This window comes from Argentina silus, assembly GCF_951799395.1.
Source record: "Argentina silus genome assembly, chromosome: X".
In the NCBI taxonomy this organism is placed as follows: Eukaryota; Metazoa; Chordata; class Actinopteri; order Argentiniformes; family Argentinidae; genus Argentina; species Argentina silus.
The window spans coordinates 37320191-37338007 of record NC_139653.1 but is presented as its reverse complement, the minus strand read 5'-3'; the positions used below and the strand labels follow the sequence as shown (position 1 = coordinate 37338007).

Here is a 17817-nt window from a genome sequence, read left to right as displayed (position 1 = left end):
CAAAGATTCACCCTAAGCACACAGCCAAGACAACGCAGGAGTGGCTTCGTAACAAGTCTTTGAATGTCCTTGAGTGGCCCAGCCAGAGCCCGGACATTAACCTGATCGAACATGTCTGGAGAGACCTGAAAATAGCTGTGGATCAACGCCCATCCAACCTGATAGAGCTTGAGAGGATCTGCAGAGAAGAATGGGGGAAACTCCCCAAATACAGGTGTGCCAAGCTTGTAGCATCATACCCAAGACGACTTGAGGCTGTACTCACTGCCAAAAGTGCTTCAACAAAGTACTGAGTAAAGGGTCTGAATACTTATATAAATGTGATATTTTATTTTTTTATTTTTAATAAATTAGCAAACATTTCTTAAAACCTGTTTTGGCTTCGTCATTATGGGGTATTGTGTGTAGATTGATGAGGGGAAACATTTATTTAATCCATTTTAGAATAAGGCTGTAACATAACAAAATGTGGGAAAAGTAAAGGGGTCTGAATACTTTCCAAATGCACTGTATATCACTTATTCTTACATTCATCATTTGTGCAATAGTACCATAGGTTGTTACTATTACTATGAAGTGGACATCTGAGAGATACTCATGTGGAGTTAAAATCATCCTTAACAACTGTTATCTGGCACAAGAAAGAGAAAGCAATGTTTGAATAATGTTTGAAGAATGTTCATATGCCTGTATCCTATATAAATCAACCACAGAAGTTGAATTCTGCATTCTCCAAATATTCAAACAATTTATTTACACCATAGATTCCTGCTATATAGGTTTCTAAAGAATTGTGAAATACATATTATTATATGCGATACAAACATGACTTTGTTAGCAGTTATCAGCATCAAACTTAATGTTAATGTTAATAAAATCATCACAAGTGAAACACCACAGCCTTTACTTACTCAGGACTACATTTCTTAGACATTTGTACAGTTTGGAAATTCTCTTGTGATCACTCTCTCCACATTTCGTCCAATTCCCCCTGCTGATGGAATATACAAATACATAATAATATATGCTAAATACATGTAATTGTTTTTTGACAATAATCCAATGCATTGTGTTGTTCTCTTTTGGCCAGGTTGTTATGGTAAAAATAATGTGCTCTCCATATAAACAGATAATAATACAACCCTATTCAAACCGACCACAGTTATTCTCCTTAAGTTTCCTCTATTTTTAAAGGGCAGAACAGGCAAACAACAATTGTTCCCATTCTTCCCTCTCCCTCACTAAGAAAAATCACCACAGTTGGTGTCAATTAAAGTATTTCATGTTAAAAGCACTAGTTTCTGCTTCTGTCTGGCTTTGAGTGTTGCCTAATAATTGCCTGCATTAGAAACAATGCTGGCAACATAGTAGTCATGGGAATCTTGGCAACGCTTCTGCGTTGCTCTGGCCATTGTGAATAAATACTGAGCAGGCAACAAAATGATAGGGTCAGTCAATTTCAGATCAACAAGGTCTGTTGGAGGTGGGACCTGTTGAGAGACCAAGAGTGGCAAAAGTGCTGACCAATTTTAAAAGCCTGCAGTGAACTGCAATGCTTTTGTCAAACACAGTCAACTGTCCTCCTGACTAGCCCAGGTGGTTTTATATGCTTTATGGTCACTTACTGAAGCGTACAGTGTATGCACTTGGGTTTGCTATCAAGGGGTTGCCAAATAGTATTTGTATTTCTATACTTACTGTATTACGTACGTAATCCTAACCCAAACTTGGAATAAAAAAAAATCTTCCTTTCTCTGGCACTGTGACTGCCAATGGCACTTGTTCTTATCAAAGCTTTTACTTACAATGACTGATGTATAGTTGATTCACTTACTTAAATGTACTTATTGTAAGTTGCTTTGGATAAATTGATAAAGTCTGCTAAATTACTAAAATGTAATTTAAAGTTCAGACACAATACTACAGTATTCCAGAGTGAATCAATGTAGCTTACCACAATATTATCATCCCAGAACGTAGGATAGCTTACCTCTGCTCCTAGCCTCCAGATCTTTCTCCATCAGTTCCTTCTGAGAGGGGAACTCACTCAGCTTCATCTTGGACATGGTGTCGTTCTTACCGACCGTGCCGATCACCTCCGGCTCCTTCTCATGGTTGTCCTCCGTCTCCACATGGAGCCATGGGATTTTCCTGACAAGCCAGAGATCACAACACTGAATACACGAAATACAGTCACTTTATCTTAAGGCTGTGATTACAAATTATGTCGTAGTAAATAATACTGTAACCCTGTGTCTCATTCCATTAACTATTTTCTAATCTTTTTGAAAGAACATAATAACAATGTGTCAAAGGCTCACAGTACTTATATTTAGCATCAATAGGTTTTGACAGGCACATTGTGGATGTGGTATGTGCCCCATCATTTGGCAATAAAGTTCTCACTTGAGAATGACGATAACCTGAATTATGTGAAGCATACCTTTTGAACTTGTAGATGAAGAATGCAGTTAAACCAACGAACACCACAGATAGCAACATTAGCATAGCTGAGCCACTGTGAATAGGGCTGGAGTCAACCAGGGGTGCTGGGGAAATACACACACACACACACACACACACACACACACACACACACACACACACAAACCTCACATTTCAGCAACAATTCTACATAAGCTTGCAATGTTCAGCCGTTCAGAGGGAGACGTTTTTGGACTTAAAACTGAACCTTTATGAGGTCCTGCAGATAATTATTGAGTGTTTTTTTCTTAGTCATGACTAAGTCCTGAACTGAAGTGTATTATTCAGTATATGCATTGCCCCTCCCAAACAATCCTTCTCTTCTCCTCTCCGCTTTGACCTTTCCACAACGTTTTAAAGGCAGCCAGGACCTTTCCATGCAGACACAAATGAAGACAGATCTGTCGGGTGGATGAAAAGGTTAAAGTCATGTGGGGTTGATCGACACGTTTTTTGTGATATGCTAATATCCAAATGACCCATCCAATTTCCAAGGTACATACCAACGATATTCATTGTTAATCACATCATTGATTGAATCATAATCAGTGCTAGAAATACTCCCATTTTACCTCATTCACTAGCAAGGTAGTCAAGAGAGGCATCTTGATACAATGACATTGACAAAGCAAGGCACATCAGCCACATAGGTGTACATCAAAGACTACAATACATACATGTTCATACATGTCCACACAACTGACACATGACTTGATTGTGAATTGATTCCCAATGTTTGTAAGGTCCATATGAAGGTCTTCTGAATTAAATGCATTTGATGCGTATAGCACTTCATACTGATGTTTAACAAGAGAGCCAAGGGAAAAACGGTACTTGTGACTCACCCAAAGTTCGCTGTGTGATGTAAACAATTATTTGAATGTTAGCTTTCAACTCAAACTGGATCAAGCCTTGGTTCAGGGCATTTACAAGGACATCTGATATCTGTTATGAGGAATAGAAACATGTTACAAGACCCAACATCGGCTATAGTGTGTTTGCAAAGAGGAAACAAACTGAAATGAATGCAGTTAAAATTATTATTTGGTGAATCTGTTCAAAGCAAAAATGCTCTTACACTCACTAAGGCCTCTTCACTCCTTTCCCTGTGTTCAAACAAGTGTGGCTCAGGCAGGATGAAGAGTTCTGCTTCTGTTGGTACACCAGGAAACACAGAGACCAACAGCTGCTCCTCTGGAAAACCAGACACCTGAAACAAAAGTGTTACAATAAAACATGAACCATAATCCTCTGGGACAAAACATATACATAGTATTTGACTTTGTAATATAGTGCAAATCGTCATAATTTGCCTAGAAAGACAAGACTGAAAATACACCTAAAGATATATAGAACACATGACATTTGGTTTGTTCCTTAGTATCCAGTAAACAGGATTACACAGCGGAAACAACATACAACATCATACATTCTGCATGCATATCAGAAATGTCATATTTCTTGTCATGAAATAATAATGGCCCTCAGAGCCACTGATGTGATAGCCCAGGCCCATAATGACACATTAGGTTCCAGAGGGACCTACTTCCTGTTCCTGTGACAGACTTCCTGTACCTGTGCCAGAGCTGTCCTCACCACGCGACCCACGTCATCCCTCCACTCTGCGATGTCAGGGTTGTGCTCGTCAAGAGTAGGGGAGAACGATAAGAGCAGCGATTTGAAGAACTCTGTGAAACAGGTAGGAAGATAGAGGCCATTTATGACTCCTTCAATTGCATTTCAGTTGTTCATTTTCAAACTTGAAATTATCATCTCTTAACACTAGTCATCCCAACAGAGGTCCAAGGCCGTGATGTGACACTGTATAATAAAATAAATTTGTTGTGAAACCCATGTCCCCCTCCTTCCTTGACTTTTCCTAAATATCTGTTTTTAACATGTTGGCGTTACAATTTCAAAATCACACATAGAATAACATCTGGAAGAATTTACATGACTACCACACCTTTTTCGATAGCCAACATAATCAACAGAAGTTACATCCTGAGGGGCGATTAACACCTGCCTGAAATAGTCTATATGCGCTAGCCTTACTGTAGCTTTACCCTCATCATGGTGATTCGAAACTGACCTTACAGTTATGAATGGCTTACCCATTTCAACCGCAATGGGTCGCACACAGAGACAGAAAGACAATAACAGTTATTTGCATGATCAATCATTGTGATTACATGTGCCAGCGCACACCTAGCCTCCGAAGAAGAGACTCAAACCCTTCATCATACCTGTATATTGAAACTCTCCCGTGTGTGCATGTAGGCTACAGTATGTGTGTCAGTGTAAAGGCCAGTGATACCGTAAGTGGGCAGTGAATGTGTAATGTTGTGGATAATTGATGAGGACATTTTTTTTTTCTCTCCTGCGTGTGTTTGTGTGTGTTTGTGTGTGTGTGTGTGTGTGTGTGTGTGTGTGTGTATCTAGGTGAGTGTGTGTGTGTGTGTGTGTGTGTGTGTGTGTGTGTGTGTGTGAGAGTGTATGTGTATGTGTGTGTGTGTGTGTGAGTGTGTGTGTGTGTGTGTGTGTGTGTGTGTGTGTGTGTGTGTGTGTGTGTGTGTGTGTGTGTGTGTGTGTGTGTGTGGCGAGTTTATGAAAAAACTGTTACTGCGCTCATTATTGTCCATCGACACCTTACAGTTATAATAGGGCTGCAAAGCCAGAAATGGTCAACTTCTTCACATCAATTTCCCTGGAAAACAAGTTGATTGCAAAAACGGAACAGAGTTTCCACCCTCTGTCAGAAATGTGTAGTATAGGGAGCGTTGGTGATAAAGAGTGAAGTTGCCCTCAATCTGTCATACGCACCACATTTGACCGCAGGTTGAAATACATCCGTCAATATGTTATATTCAATATGTAGCTCTTTAAAATACAAAATGTGGTATGGTAATGATTCTTAAGTCCTGACTAAACACATCCTGTGAATAATTTTGTGCATGGTATTGATCTATGTAATTCAATGATGACACTGTTACACTAACGGCAACAAATGTCTGACGTCTCCAGGCCTCAATATGGGTACTTTGGTTAGTAATGACAGCCCGGGGCTTCTAGTGTTGAAGTATCATCATTTCTCACAACAGGTATGTAATAAATGTCCTCAACATTGTACTACAGTAGTAGCTAAGTCTGCATTTCCTCATACATTTGTTTACTAAGGACATAGTAAACATTGCATATACGCCTTGCTAGAGGTCTATTCATAAAATACCAATAAAAGCATTTGAAGTGGCCATTTCCACTCACCTTTAACAGCTATGACTTTAGTATCTTGGAGCACTGTACTCCCAGAAGACACCTGGACCGTAACTTTGTTCATCCCCTCCATCAGAAACGTGTACGAGATGCTTCCCTCCAAGGTTATTACTGGCTAGATTTCACATGAACAAGGAGAAAGGCATGGAAAACCTTCTAACCTGTCCGGATACTGCTCTACTGTATGGTACTTTTTACTGTACAGTATATTAAGTTTAAAAGCAATCATGGCATGCCAGGTGAAATTCAGATCGACATTATAAAGAGGTCCCTGACCTGGTAAAGGTGTAGCACTCACACAGACGCAGAGCGGGCATCTAGTGCCACAACACCTCTAAAGATCTTTGAGAAACACCTCTTTTATTCACCTTACATGTTTTCAGTAAGCACATAAACAAGACAGGGAAGGAAAATTAAGAAATGTGGGAAGATTGAGTTTGTACTGTAGTTGTGTGGATTGGAGCATTGGTTTGAAGGGATTTCTCACCTCTGAGCTGTTCTCAAACCACCAAAAGAAGGTGAGTGTTCTGGAGTGGCTGGGCCAAACCACAGCGGTTAGATTAGCCTTCTTCTTCCTGATGGCAACAATAGGAGCTGACAGATATACATGCTCCATTGGGCCTGAAACACACACATCACACACAGCCACAAACCAAGTTATCCAATAAGAAAAATATAAGAAACCCAAAGGAAGCTCTGTGCTTGCATCATACAGAGATATACAAAACTGGTACGCACTTAACATTCCACCAATGAAGATTGACATTGACAGATTATGTTGTGAAATATATTAGTTGTTGAACTACGCAGGAAAATGTCTAAAACTGTATGAGACAGAAGTGAAGATACAAATAAAACAAAAAATTAGAAAAGCTTTTTCTGTCCTTTTCAGTGCGAACCCCACTGCCTTGTTGTACATACATAGAGAGGCAGTATTTCCAATCAACATACTGGTGATATGTAAGAACATGAAGCTGCTGTCAAATCCCTGGCTGTTTTCAGCATGTGCTGTCACTCGGTAAATCCCAGCTGTTTTGTAGCTATGTTTGATGCCATCATCGGTCCGGCTAAGGTTGGAGTATGTGACCGTAATCCCATCCCCGAAGTCCAGCTGGATATTCGTCCTCAGTGAGTCTCCCTACATACAGGAAGTCAGACACAGCATCAGTCAAGAGACTATTTTCATTTCAGTTTATTTGATGACACCCAACTCTAAGAGGGTTGGTTGTGCTGTCTGGGAAAATGCTTGGCAATGAGACTTTTGATTAGGAATTTCTAAATATTCTAAATGAGAATGTTAAGGGGATACAGACAGAAGGGAAGTCAAAAGTAAAAAATGCTTAGGATGAGTTTTAAGTGAATTTAGATTAGACATTTCAGGAATATTTCAAACAGGAATGATGGGGCAGACAGAAAGAGAGAGATATAAAAAGAGGAAAGTAAAAACTAGAAACTGAGAGACAAAGTTAGTGAGTCATCAAGAGAAGACAACTCAGGCTCTGGGGAAGTCACGTCACCTGACACTTCAAAGACACAAGCCATACCAGAACAAACCTACACACTGTACAGAACTTATTTTTACAGCACGGAATCATTATGAAATAATAATGCTAATGACACACTTACATAGTCCAGACGCACTAGGAAGGTAACATTGCTTCCAACAGTGGCACTGAGCTCTCCTTGACTGGTAGCCAATCGGAGGCCTCGAGGAGGTCTGGGACGACACTGCTGTTTTCTGGGCGAATACACGTCCTTACCGCCCTCCTTGCAGTTATTGGACAACACCTTTCTGTATCTACCAATTCAAAACATAATGGTTACATGAAGGGGTGGTTTTCCTGACTCAGATTAAGCCTGCTCCTGGATTAAAGAGAATTTTCATTGGATATTACTCCAATGATCATGGTCATGAATGTGGACTAGACATACTGTAATCTCGGTGCAGGAAAGATTCTATATAAAACTATATTTAGACCAAAAAAAAAAAAAAACTAAACAGAATGTCAAGCCAAACATGTTCTCTTGTGCTGAAGGGGAAGGGGATTGAAACCCGGAGGCATCAGGGCCACCATGTATTGTAAGACTAGGGCTACTTACCCTGTGCTGTTGAGATAGCTCTGGCTGGTGCTACAGGTTCTTGTTGTAGAGTAGGGGTTAAACCAAAAGGAAGGGGAGCACCTTCCATTCGCTTGTCGTTCATAGCCGTAATCACTGTCAAAAACGAGAGTTAAAAAAATTACATCCCATCTACATTATGGTGTTGGCCGATAGTTTAGTTAGTGCTGTATGTTCTCGTTTTAAGATCATGAAACATGATTGTCAGACAAGTAGGATCAAACTGAATTTCAGACAGCATGATAAAAGACATTTAGAATTCATTTAGTGATTCATTACTTATTAATTGGTTGATAATAAATCATGTGACATTATTTAAATGAGCCGAGCGTCTTACTCACATCCACAATTTGCACACTATAATTGGATTCTCTAAATGCATGCACAGGAGCTCTCTAACAAACTTGGATACATATTCCAGGAATGAAGAGGTGTAAAGTTGAACAAAATGATATTTGTGGTGATTATATCTGTGATTGGGGAAGGTCGCATCAGTCAAGTACATCAGTCATTCAAATCATTTCAATAGAACATGCTGCTGAGGATTGTGAAATTAGTTATTATTAACCAGCGCCTGATGTAGGATGAAAAAGGTGCCGGTTCTCAATTTAGATGCTGGTATTCATTTTAATTGAACAGTTCTGGTGTTTATATTTTAGAGTGAATATTCTATAACAGGTGCCGATAATCAAGCAATAGAACATTTGAGGTGTTGTTCAGTATTGCATACGTGTGTACTGGCCGAACTCAAGCACTGCTGGTAACCTCACAAAAAAACATTTCAATGCAATCGCCTAGGAACCTATTCATAGGAGAACCTGTCATCCTTCACTTACCATTCAAAGTCATATGCTCTGCAGAGGCACGGCTCTGAGGATATGATCCTGGAGTAGTCCTGGGCCAACATACAGCGGTTTCCTGGCCGGCGTTTCATGTAGATCTGCTTCTCTCCCATCACACACGGCTCTCCCTATCAAATAACATGACACTTCAGACCCTGGGGTATTTTTTAATTTTATTACATCAAGTCAAAATGTTTAGCACTCGACAAGCTGAAATTACATATGTAGATGTGTGATTCAGTGTTGTGTGCAAGTAAAGTGCATGTGGCATGTGTGCGTATGTGCATTTTTCTGTGTGGTGTAATGTATGTGAGTGTGTGTGTTTGTTTGTGTGTGTGTGTGTGTGTGTGTGTGTGTGTGTGTGTGTGAGTGTGTGTGTGTGTGTGTGTGCATTCCTGTGCATATTCATGCCACGTTTACAGTGGGAATAGACACACATGCCCATCTTGATGTTGGCATTAAATCAATGCCGCTCAATATGTCTGTTACCTTATTGTGTAAGTGCCATGTTTGGTAATCCCCATCCATGCATCTCCTGATAAAGATGTTCCTGTAGTCAATCTTAATCAGCTGCCATTCAGAACGATGGCTGAAGTGTCCAAAAAAACTGAAAATAACAAAATCAAACATTGGATCTGAAACATGAACCCTGTGAGCAACGTTAAAATGTTGTTTTGTCTGTCATCACAAGTTGCAACTGCTCAGCATAACAACATTATAACATTACAAAACATTTGCAAATCTTATATTGAGAGAGGAATATCCTACAGGGTCAAATTCACAACCAAAACATACAGTATATTTCTATTTATTAACACATTGTATTTTAAAAATGGTATTTTTCATTGTATATTTCATATTTTTTTTATACATGTAGGCTTTGTTTTATTCCTTCTAAAATATGTTTTCTACACTAGCCGCCTTCACTTACGTGATGATGTGGTTCTCTGTCTCCAGCTCCATAAGAACTCCATCCACAAACAAAGGGGCTAGAGAGAAGCTATGGCGATCCCATTTCTTACCCTCATCCAGACTGATCCTGTTTCACAACAGAACTATGAATGTTTGATTCCATGCGTATTGTGGTTCATTACTTTGCTTGAAATATTTTCAATATGTAGTTTATTTACTGTGTAACTACTATTGCATTATGTAAGAAATATTATAATACTCATTGTTATACACACTTGGATTGTGGTTAGGGTCAGGGTTAGGTCAAAGGTTATTGCTGAGAACTTACAGAACTTTTGACACAAATTCTTTACATACAATTTTATCTAAATGGACTGGAGCTTAGTGGACTGTATAGTCCATGATATAATGTTAATCAATGTCTTATCTTATTAGACCACACACACCTATGTTTAAGGCTAACAGGGAATGTAATTTCTTCACAATATGTCTGTCTATTTAGGGGACCCAATAAGCTCTAGCTTCCCAATAAGTCGAAAGTTCTATATAGTACATTTAATACACATGAAATGACTGTGAAATAACAAGACATTGTAACTTTATGACATATTTGTGACTAATGTAAAGTTTGACCATAGAAAATGTAATACTGTTCCTATGCAGTGAAATATTTCAGAATGTTCCTAGTAACTGTCTAAATTCGTTGGGGTAAGAGTCTTATCTTCTCTTCTGCCATTGTTGAAAAGTTAAGCACCCTTGCCATGTCCTTCTGACTGTGGAAAATGATCTAAACTAGTACTCAACAGTAGAACACCCTGTGGAACAGTGTTCCATAGGGTCTAGGTAAATGTCGAGGGCGACAAAACAAAAAAGGAGACATGACTCACTCTAACATCAGCAATCTATTTGATGGATTGGAATCACCTTTCACAGATCCTAATTGATATTGTCACTGTTTCAGTGCAGAGGACATCAAAGTGGCTGATGTGACAGAGATTCCAACAACACAAGGACCAAGGCCCACAAAGCACCCCGATACTTCAAAATCTGTTCTTCTCCTCATTTGCATAACAGCACTCCAAAATACCCACCAAGAGTACAAAGCTGTAACAGCCAATTTTTTACTGTTGAAATCCTTTTTTTTTTTTTTTACAGTTTTGATGTAGCGAGAAAAACAGTTGCTGTTGTGGCGATATGAGATACGCATGCATACTTACCTTGCGAATCAGCATTTCAAAGGCTATATGTAATCGTATGCAACCACTATCCCAAAACCAAATTCTAAATGAAATGGATTGTATCCAGAAACCAGAACTTCCACTTCAGCCTCTAACTTTTGTACAGCAATCTGAGCAATCAACTTCTATTTTACAGTATAGTGCTACTTTACACTGTTTAAATATAGTATACCATAAAAATGAATACAGTGTGCATACCATAGGTGTCGAATGGGTGTTGTTGCCTGTAAGACAGCGAGTAAAGCACCTCCATTGTCAAGAAACCAAACGTTGTGTTCTTCCTCAAAGATCTACATAAAGTAGATAACATCAAACATATTGTTTCATATCAATGATGGCACACAAGCAACATGAATAAACATGTGTCAGATACTGTAAAACCAGGTGAAAGTAATTAATAATAAATACATTTTGAGGGACAGATGGGTGGTCTTACCTGTCTCCAGCTATTCCCAGCATCAGAAGTTATAAACATCCCAAGGTTGGTGGAGGACAGCTCTGGACCCATGTTGCCTGAGAACAAAATAAGAAACTAATTCATACTTTCGCTAGCATAGTAAAGGTGTATAACTGCACATCAAACAAACTATGACAAAACATCTTCAGCTAACTTTAGAGTAGCCTACTGCAGTTGTTTCTCTCTTACCCCCCTCCCGCAAACACGCACGCATGCACACGCACGCCCTCCGCCTCATAGGAGAACAACTTTATGAGGTACTATCTTAGCTTTGCATTATAAACATATACTGTAGTTCAGTTTCAAGGTTAATTTCACGTCAAATCCTTTCAGATCTACATGAGTGCCCAGGCTACAGAGAAGGGGCCCTCTTACCGTACTCTCTCTTACTGTACCTGTGGCTACGATGATCCCTGGAGCAGAGTCTTTGCTGGAGATGCGCCCGGAGGTGTAGGGGTTCTCTGACATCTCTAGGTGAAGGTGAAGTGAACAAAGAGGCTGTCGAAACAAACACAATGGACCGCATTAAGCTGGAATCAAGACATTGAATCAGACATATCTTCACAGGTGCATCTATAATTGCCTTTTCTGTCTTTTCTGTCTTCAGACTTTGCAACCTAATCTCTCTTTGCAAAGGCACTGTGGCTGTGCAACAATTCAAATACAAATTCTTGGAACAAAGACACTTTTTTTCTCTTCCACTAACAAAATGAAACTGTGTATGAGGACACTGAGGACATCGTAACTTGCTGCTGTTTCATTCTGAAGCAAACAAAGCTGTGTAATTAACATTCCCCAAAGATGCTCTGATAAATCTTTGATACATTGTTTCATTTACTGATAAATTAAATTCACTAATCTCTCTGAATCAGCCACTTTGTAAAACATCAAAAGACGCTTTTAAAAAGTCTGGGGAGGCCGGAGTAATGATGGTCACTTGTACTACACTAACAAAAACGCTGCAATATCAGCAGTCTAACGTCAGTTATTCTTCTCTCATTGTTTCACAAATGTTAACTGGGTTTTAATATACAGCCCAACAGTACATACTGGCTGGATTATCTAACTGAATATCAAACTAAACTAGAGCAGATCATTGCAGGGCACTTGCTGTAATTCACTGTAAACTAACACATGTTATCTATAGTGATAATGTACCTAATGTACCTAATGACTCTGCACATTACCACTAAAGTCTCAAAACACTTCAGATTCTTCCTAACTCAACCTGTCCCTTGACAATTTAAAGAAGTATAAAAGTCAAGCTGATTATAGTAGACTCGGCAACTGCCATAAGCAACCATAACTTTAAATCAAAGAGTGTCTGAGGGGGTTGAAACACTTGATGAATGGGTTCTGTCAGAGGCTCCACTTCTCTCATGAACAACAGCATACGGTCCCACCCCCCCTGAGGCGTCTGGCCTGTGAACTCACCAGGACGCAGTGGAGGTTATTTCCAGCTACATCGATGGCAGGGGCGAGCAGCAGGGCCCAAGTCTGACCCTTGTTGTATGTGATGAAAGTCTTTACTTGGTGATCCACCAGTTTGTTAGCTAGAAACATGCCGTTGATCCCTTCAACCTTTGATGAAAAGAGAGCAAAAATAAACAAGTCCCATTTCATAAGTAAGAAATTGAATGACTATTATACATAACATAAGCGGTCAGTTTATCGGTCACAGATTAAGCAAAGTCCCGGACTCCAGTAAAATGTCAATATAGACTCTCCATTGAAGATGCTTCTTAGTCTAGGAGAAGGCTTAATTTGTGTCCAGGAAACCAGCTCAAGAAGTATACACTGCCAGCCAATGGATGATTTTACCTTATACAAGTCGACAAGTAGGTTCCCAGCTGGTCCTCGACTGGTCCTCAAGTTCTCCAGAGACAGGGTGAAGTAGACTCCAGGAGAGTCTGAGATGTACAGGCTGTAGGTGTTGTTCTGATTCCACTCTTGGACAGCAGCAAATACCTGCTTTTCATCTGTACTGATGATGTGCATATCCTGTTGGAGGTAGAGGGAGAGAGACAGAGAGAGAGAGACAGACAGACAGACAGACAGACAGACAGACAGACAGACAGACAGACAGACAGACAGACAGACAGACAGACAGACAGACAGACAGACAGACAGTAAAAAGGAGAGAAAGAGACACAGACAGACAGACAGAAAAGAAGAGAGACAGATGGGCCAAAAGACAGACAGACAGACAGAGAGGCAAAGAGAGAAAGAGAGAGACAGATTGAGATAGAGAAACAGACACATATGTGGAGAAAATTACATAGAGGAAAATGCATCTATTACCAGTGTGCAATGTGATGTGCAGCTCTCTTTTTCTACAACATGAGATAGTGGGTTTACCTCAGACTGAGCAATGGGGCTCCAGAAAGGAAAACATGTCTGATGCTCCTCAAGATGCTGCTCTCGTATTACAGCATTGTGTTACAGATAGTACAGTTTCGGGTGATTTGGTGCTTACCTTAGGTAGACAGTATTTAGGCAGTTGAATGCGCTTAAATGATTCTCTCATATAGGACACAAAGTAGCTTGCACGTCCTGACTTGGTCACCTGTAAAATATGATATAAATTAAGAGCTCTATTAGTCTCAAATTTACCACATAAGAATTCAACTACATTTTAGGACTTGCTTGAATAATGTCAATAGAAGAAGACAGATGAAGACAAAACAATTGTAATTAAAAATACATTTCAAACCATAAAGTTTCCAATAACAGAACATAAGATTAAATGGTGCAACCCACTGAAAGTATAGTCTTTTTTAATGTCCATCCATCCTTCTTTTCACAATTAAACTCTGATACTGTACACTGTACGAATGGTTGATTGTCCATTTTCAGACACCCGTCTTTTTACATCTTTATACACTACTACAGATAAGTTTCTTCCCATCCACTCACTGGAGCTCCATACCACTTGATTGCTTATTTTCTAATCAACTGTGGAGGGATGGTGTTTGTCTCCCAACACACTACATTAGAGCACTAATGAAATAATCTATCGAAAATCAATAGCCTGCATTTCCCATGGCAGATTTCTGAGGATGTTGCAGTTGGCTGTTCCTTTTCTCCCAAGAGACTATATAGGTGTTGAAGACTGCTTATTTCGTTGTAGCCCCAATCGATAACCTCATTACTCTTTGTCAAGTTAAATCCAACTGCCCCAAGCAATGAAAGTCACAAGAAAGTCATCTGTAGGCCACACAGCCACCACAGCTCTCTCTCTGGAAAACGCACCAGCTGGGTCCAACTATGGCTATTTTCACCAACATCTAGCAAGCTGCAGTACCACATTAACTGGGGTCAGGGTCGATCCCATATCAGCTCAATTCAATTCAGGCATTTTTTTATTAGAAGACACCAGTTATGATTCAGGCTGTTTTGAATGAGATTTCTTTTTTACTATCTTATAACTTTGGGTTTGTAATCAATTCTATGAATTAAGTGAGTTGAAACTATTTGATCAGAGGCTGCATACTGCTACCATATACTGTACATACAGTACATCTCATTCATAAAAGTGGGGTTCAAAGGCAAGACCAATCATTTATAATAAACATGTCACTCCATTTAGAATGAGGGCATGCAGGAAGCACTTCAGTTATCTGTCCATATCAAACTACAGTATCACGTAACGTCGCACTGACCTAAGTGAGTAACGACCCTTGTTAGCCCTGCAGAATTGTATAAATGGAAGAGAACGACACTGACAAGGACAGAGGGCCCCAATTTGCTTCTGCTAAAGAGCACTGCGCAACACTACGTTTTAGTGGACACGGCCGCTAAGTTGGCAATTTCATTTGAGTTTTAGTTAGCGTAGAGGAAGAGGGCAGGTCTCCAGCAAATGATATTTACAGTTGTAGGCAACAAATTTAACCACAAGCTGAAGTGTCTATGATATCATAATCTAAGCACCCAAAATTCAACCTGTTCTGAGTTTCCAAATGCTGTAATGGTTTAATGAACCTGTCACGACTTCTGCCACGTTTTTAATCATTTGCATCAGCTAAATAAATAGCCAATTCTCCTTTATCTCTTGCAACCCCCAGTCATAAACATAACTATAAAGTTCCTGAAGAAACTTCTTAAAAGTTCCAGAAGAAAGTCTTATTTTGATAGTAGCAACAATGTCAAGATGCTTTGAACGATAGACAGACAGACAGACAGACAGACAGACAGACAGGCAGGCAGGCAGACAGACAGACAGACAGACAGACAGACAGACAGACAGACAGACAGACAGACAGACAGACAGACAGACAGACAGACAGACAGATAGACAGATAGATAGATAGATAGATAGATAGATAGATAGATAGATAGATAGATAGATAGATAGATAGATAGATAGATAGATAGATAGATGAGGCCTAAGATGAGGCCTAAGAATGTGTTCGGCAGGTCTCATGCTCAAGAGTCCTGAATGTTCCATGGCAGTTGCAGTAATAATGGGGCTTAAACCTATGTGTAGGAGTAGTGGTGAAAGAATACTGAAGAAAAGGAATCATAAGTATGTTGAAGAACAATAGTTGGACTTGCTGAAGCAAACCTGGTATGCTAGTTTATATTATGTTCCCCTCCGAATATTACCATGGATTAAAGAAGTGGATTGTAGCAACTATCTTTTTAGTTTTTCTCTCCAAACGTATTTTCTATGAAGTACGTAGACTATGCATATTTTCCTATTATCTACAGTATAGAATGTCTATTCTCCTATTAGATTTTATACCCTATCAAAGACATGCACCATGATTTAATGAGTAGGCTAATTTGACAGAGAGCGGCGATCAATGTATGAAACATTGGTCCTTCAATGTTTAGGTAATATAGCCAAAGCATTCTTCAAATGGTTTTCTACAGGGACAGCCAGGTAGAACCTTTTGTCATACAGTACAGATTCTGTGCCCTTGCCTTCACATCAGAAAAATCTTCAGCAGACAAGGTAAAAGTAATATTGTTTTCTTAGAAGTCAGAAACCACTATACACAAACCTGCATCCAGAAAATGCTACAAAATGACAGACTGGGCAATACATAATCAAGATGTGAGTGCAGGGGAACAGGTGTGTGGGAAGAAAGCCATTTCCAAAGCGTATACATCATTAGAACAACATAGATTTGATGCAACAGAAGAACATTGTTCACAGGACTTTTGTGGAAGGATAAATCACACTTTACATGAAGTTGCTGCTGTTACATAGTCCATTGGTAATTTCTTGATAATTGCATGGTTTTTGTTATTACACAAGTAAGGACAGTACCTTATAATCCATAATATTATTTATACTCATATATACACACCTGAATGAACACATAGTCATCCTGCACAACCAGGGAATTGATGTCAACGTGTCCAGGAAAGAGGTACTGTCTGTTGGACTCTGTGCATCGTTGAGCTCGGCACTTAACATACTGGGCACCTAACATGTAATGAGCAAGATGAAGGGTCAGTAACATTCCAATTGTAGCCTGGTTCTAGAATCTAGATATATACAATATTTGCTTTGCCAATTGTGTTTGGCTTAATAATGGTAGTCATAGAAATTGAGTAAAGAACATACAAACCTGGGACCAGGTTCTAACATTCCTACAGTACTATGGAATAAACCATGAATCAAAAACTGATAACTGATGAACTTACAGTACTTACAGTACTTTTGTATTTACATTAATGAGACAATGGGCTTTTTTCAATCAAAACCAATTAACAGATTTCTGCGGCTAGATAAGAAGAAACACTCCTCTGACAGTGCAAAACAACCCTTTTCACAGTACAAATAATAATGTTATATATGTCTTATATAGTAAACTCTGTAATTTATTTGATTGAATATTGTCTAGTGTTTTGGGAGAGAATTGAGGTTCCTATATGGGACACAAGGGGCCGATTTAAAAGACTAAAACATCTATCAATCTATTATAATGCTCTGTTTGTGACAGCTGACTCGTATACTAGCTTCACAGTGCTTCTGGGACCTGATCTCCAGAATAGGCCTCATCTTTCCTGTGACCTCGCTCTAAATGTGGGGAGTGGGGGGGTGGGGGGTCCTCGGGGTCCTGCTACTGTGCTAGGCAAGGCGAAGTACAGCACAATACAGCAATACTCACGTCCTTTGGCAATGCGGGTCTCTATGTGGACCACGTCTGACTCTTTGTCCAGCCCCATCATCGCCCTGCAATTACAGGAGAGAGAAATAGAGAGAGAGAGAGAGAGAGAGAGAGAGAGAGAGAGAGAGAGAGATAGAGTGAGAGAGAGAAAGAGAGAGAGAGAGAGAGAGAGAGAGAAAGCGAGAGAGAGAGAGAGAGGCAGAGGGGGGAGAGAGGGAGGGAGAGAGAGTGATTGAGAACCAGGGGGTCTTGCCTTGAGAGGACAGTCACAGCTCTATTCTGTGGTCCCCTTAACAGCATAGAAAACGCATCTCCATTTCCTGTTCGTCGACTTCCAATTTGCACTAGCATGGACAATTAATCTCAATTTG

The 17817-nt window shown here is 39.7% G+C and overlaps 1 protein-coding gene across 1 annotated transcript in view; it reads right to left on the bottom strand.

Annotated features, from left to right (window-relative positions):
* Positions 1 to 926: 926 nt before the first annotated feature.
* LOC310822368 (VPS10 domain-containing receptor SorCS3-like) overlaps positions 927 to 17817 on the bottom strand; it is a gene marked incomplete at both ends in the record, with an annotated part of 32760 nt that continues 15869 nt past the window's right edge. The window contains 22 exons of the mRNA XM_083694707.1: positions 927 to 991; positions 1991 to 2151; positions 2444 to 2549; positions 3330 to 3429; positions 3563 to 3694; positions 4060 to 4172; positions 5749 to 5872; positions 6245 to 6378; positions 6709 to 6895; positions 7384 to 7555; positions 7858 to 7971; positions 8712 to 8845; positions 9207 to 9324; positions 9649 to 9756; positions 11066 to 11157; positions 11304 to 11380; positions 11720 to 11822; positions 12759 to 12905; positions 13146 to 13325; positions 13801 to 13890; positions 16640 to 16758; positions 17447 to 17511. Coding sequence (XP_083550833.1) covers positions 927 to 991; positions 1991 to 2151; positions 2444 to 2549; positions 3330 to 3429; positions 3563 to 3694; positions 4060 to 4172; positions 5749 to 5872; positions 6245 to 6378; positions 6709 to 6895; positions 7384 to 7555; positions 7858 to 7971; positions 8712 to 8845; positions 9207 to 9324; positions 9649 to 9756; positions 11066 to 11157; positions 11304 to 11380; positions 11720 to 11822; positions 12759 to 12905; positions 13146 to 13325; positions 13801 to 13890; positions 16640 to 16758; positions 17447 to 17511 — 2641 coding nt within the window. The remainder of the gene's footprint in view (positions 992 to 1990; positions 2152 to 2443; positions 2550 to 3329; positions 3430 to 3562; positions 3695 to 4059; positions 4173 to 5748; positions 5873 to 6244; positions 6379 to 6708; positions 6896 to 7383; positions 7556 to 7857; positions 7972 to 8711; positions 8846 to 9206; positions 9325 to 9648; positions 9757 to 11065; positions 11158 to 11303; positions 11381 to 11719; positions 11823 to 12758; positions 12906 to 13145; positions 13326 to 13800; positions 13891 to 16639; positions 16759 to 17446; positions 17512 to 17817) is intronic.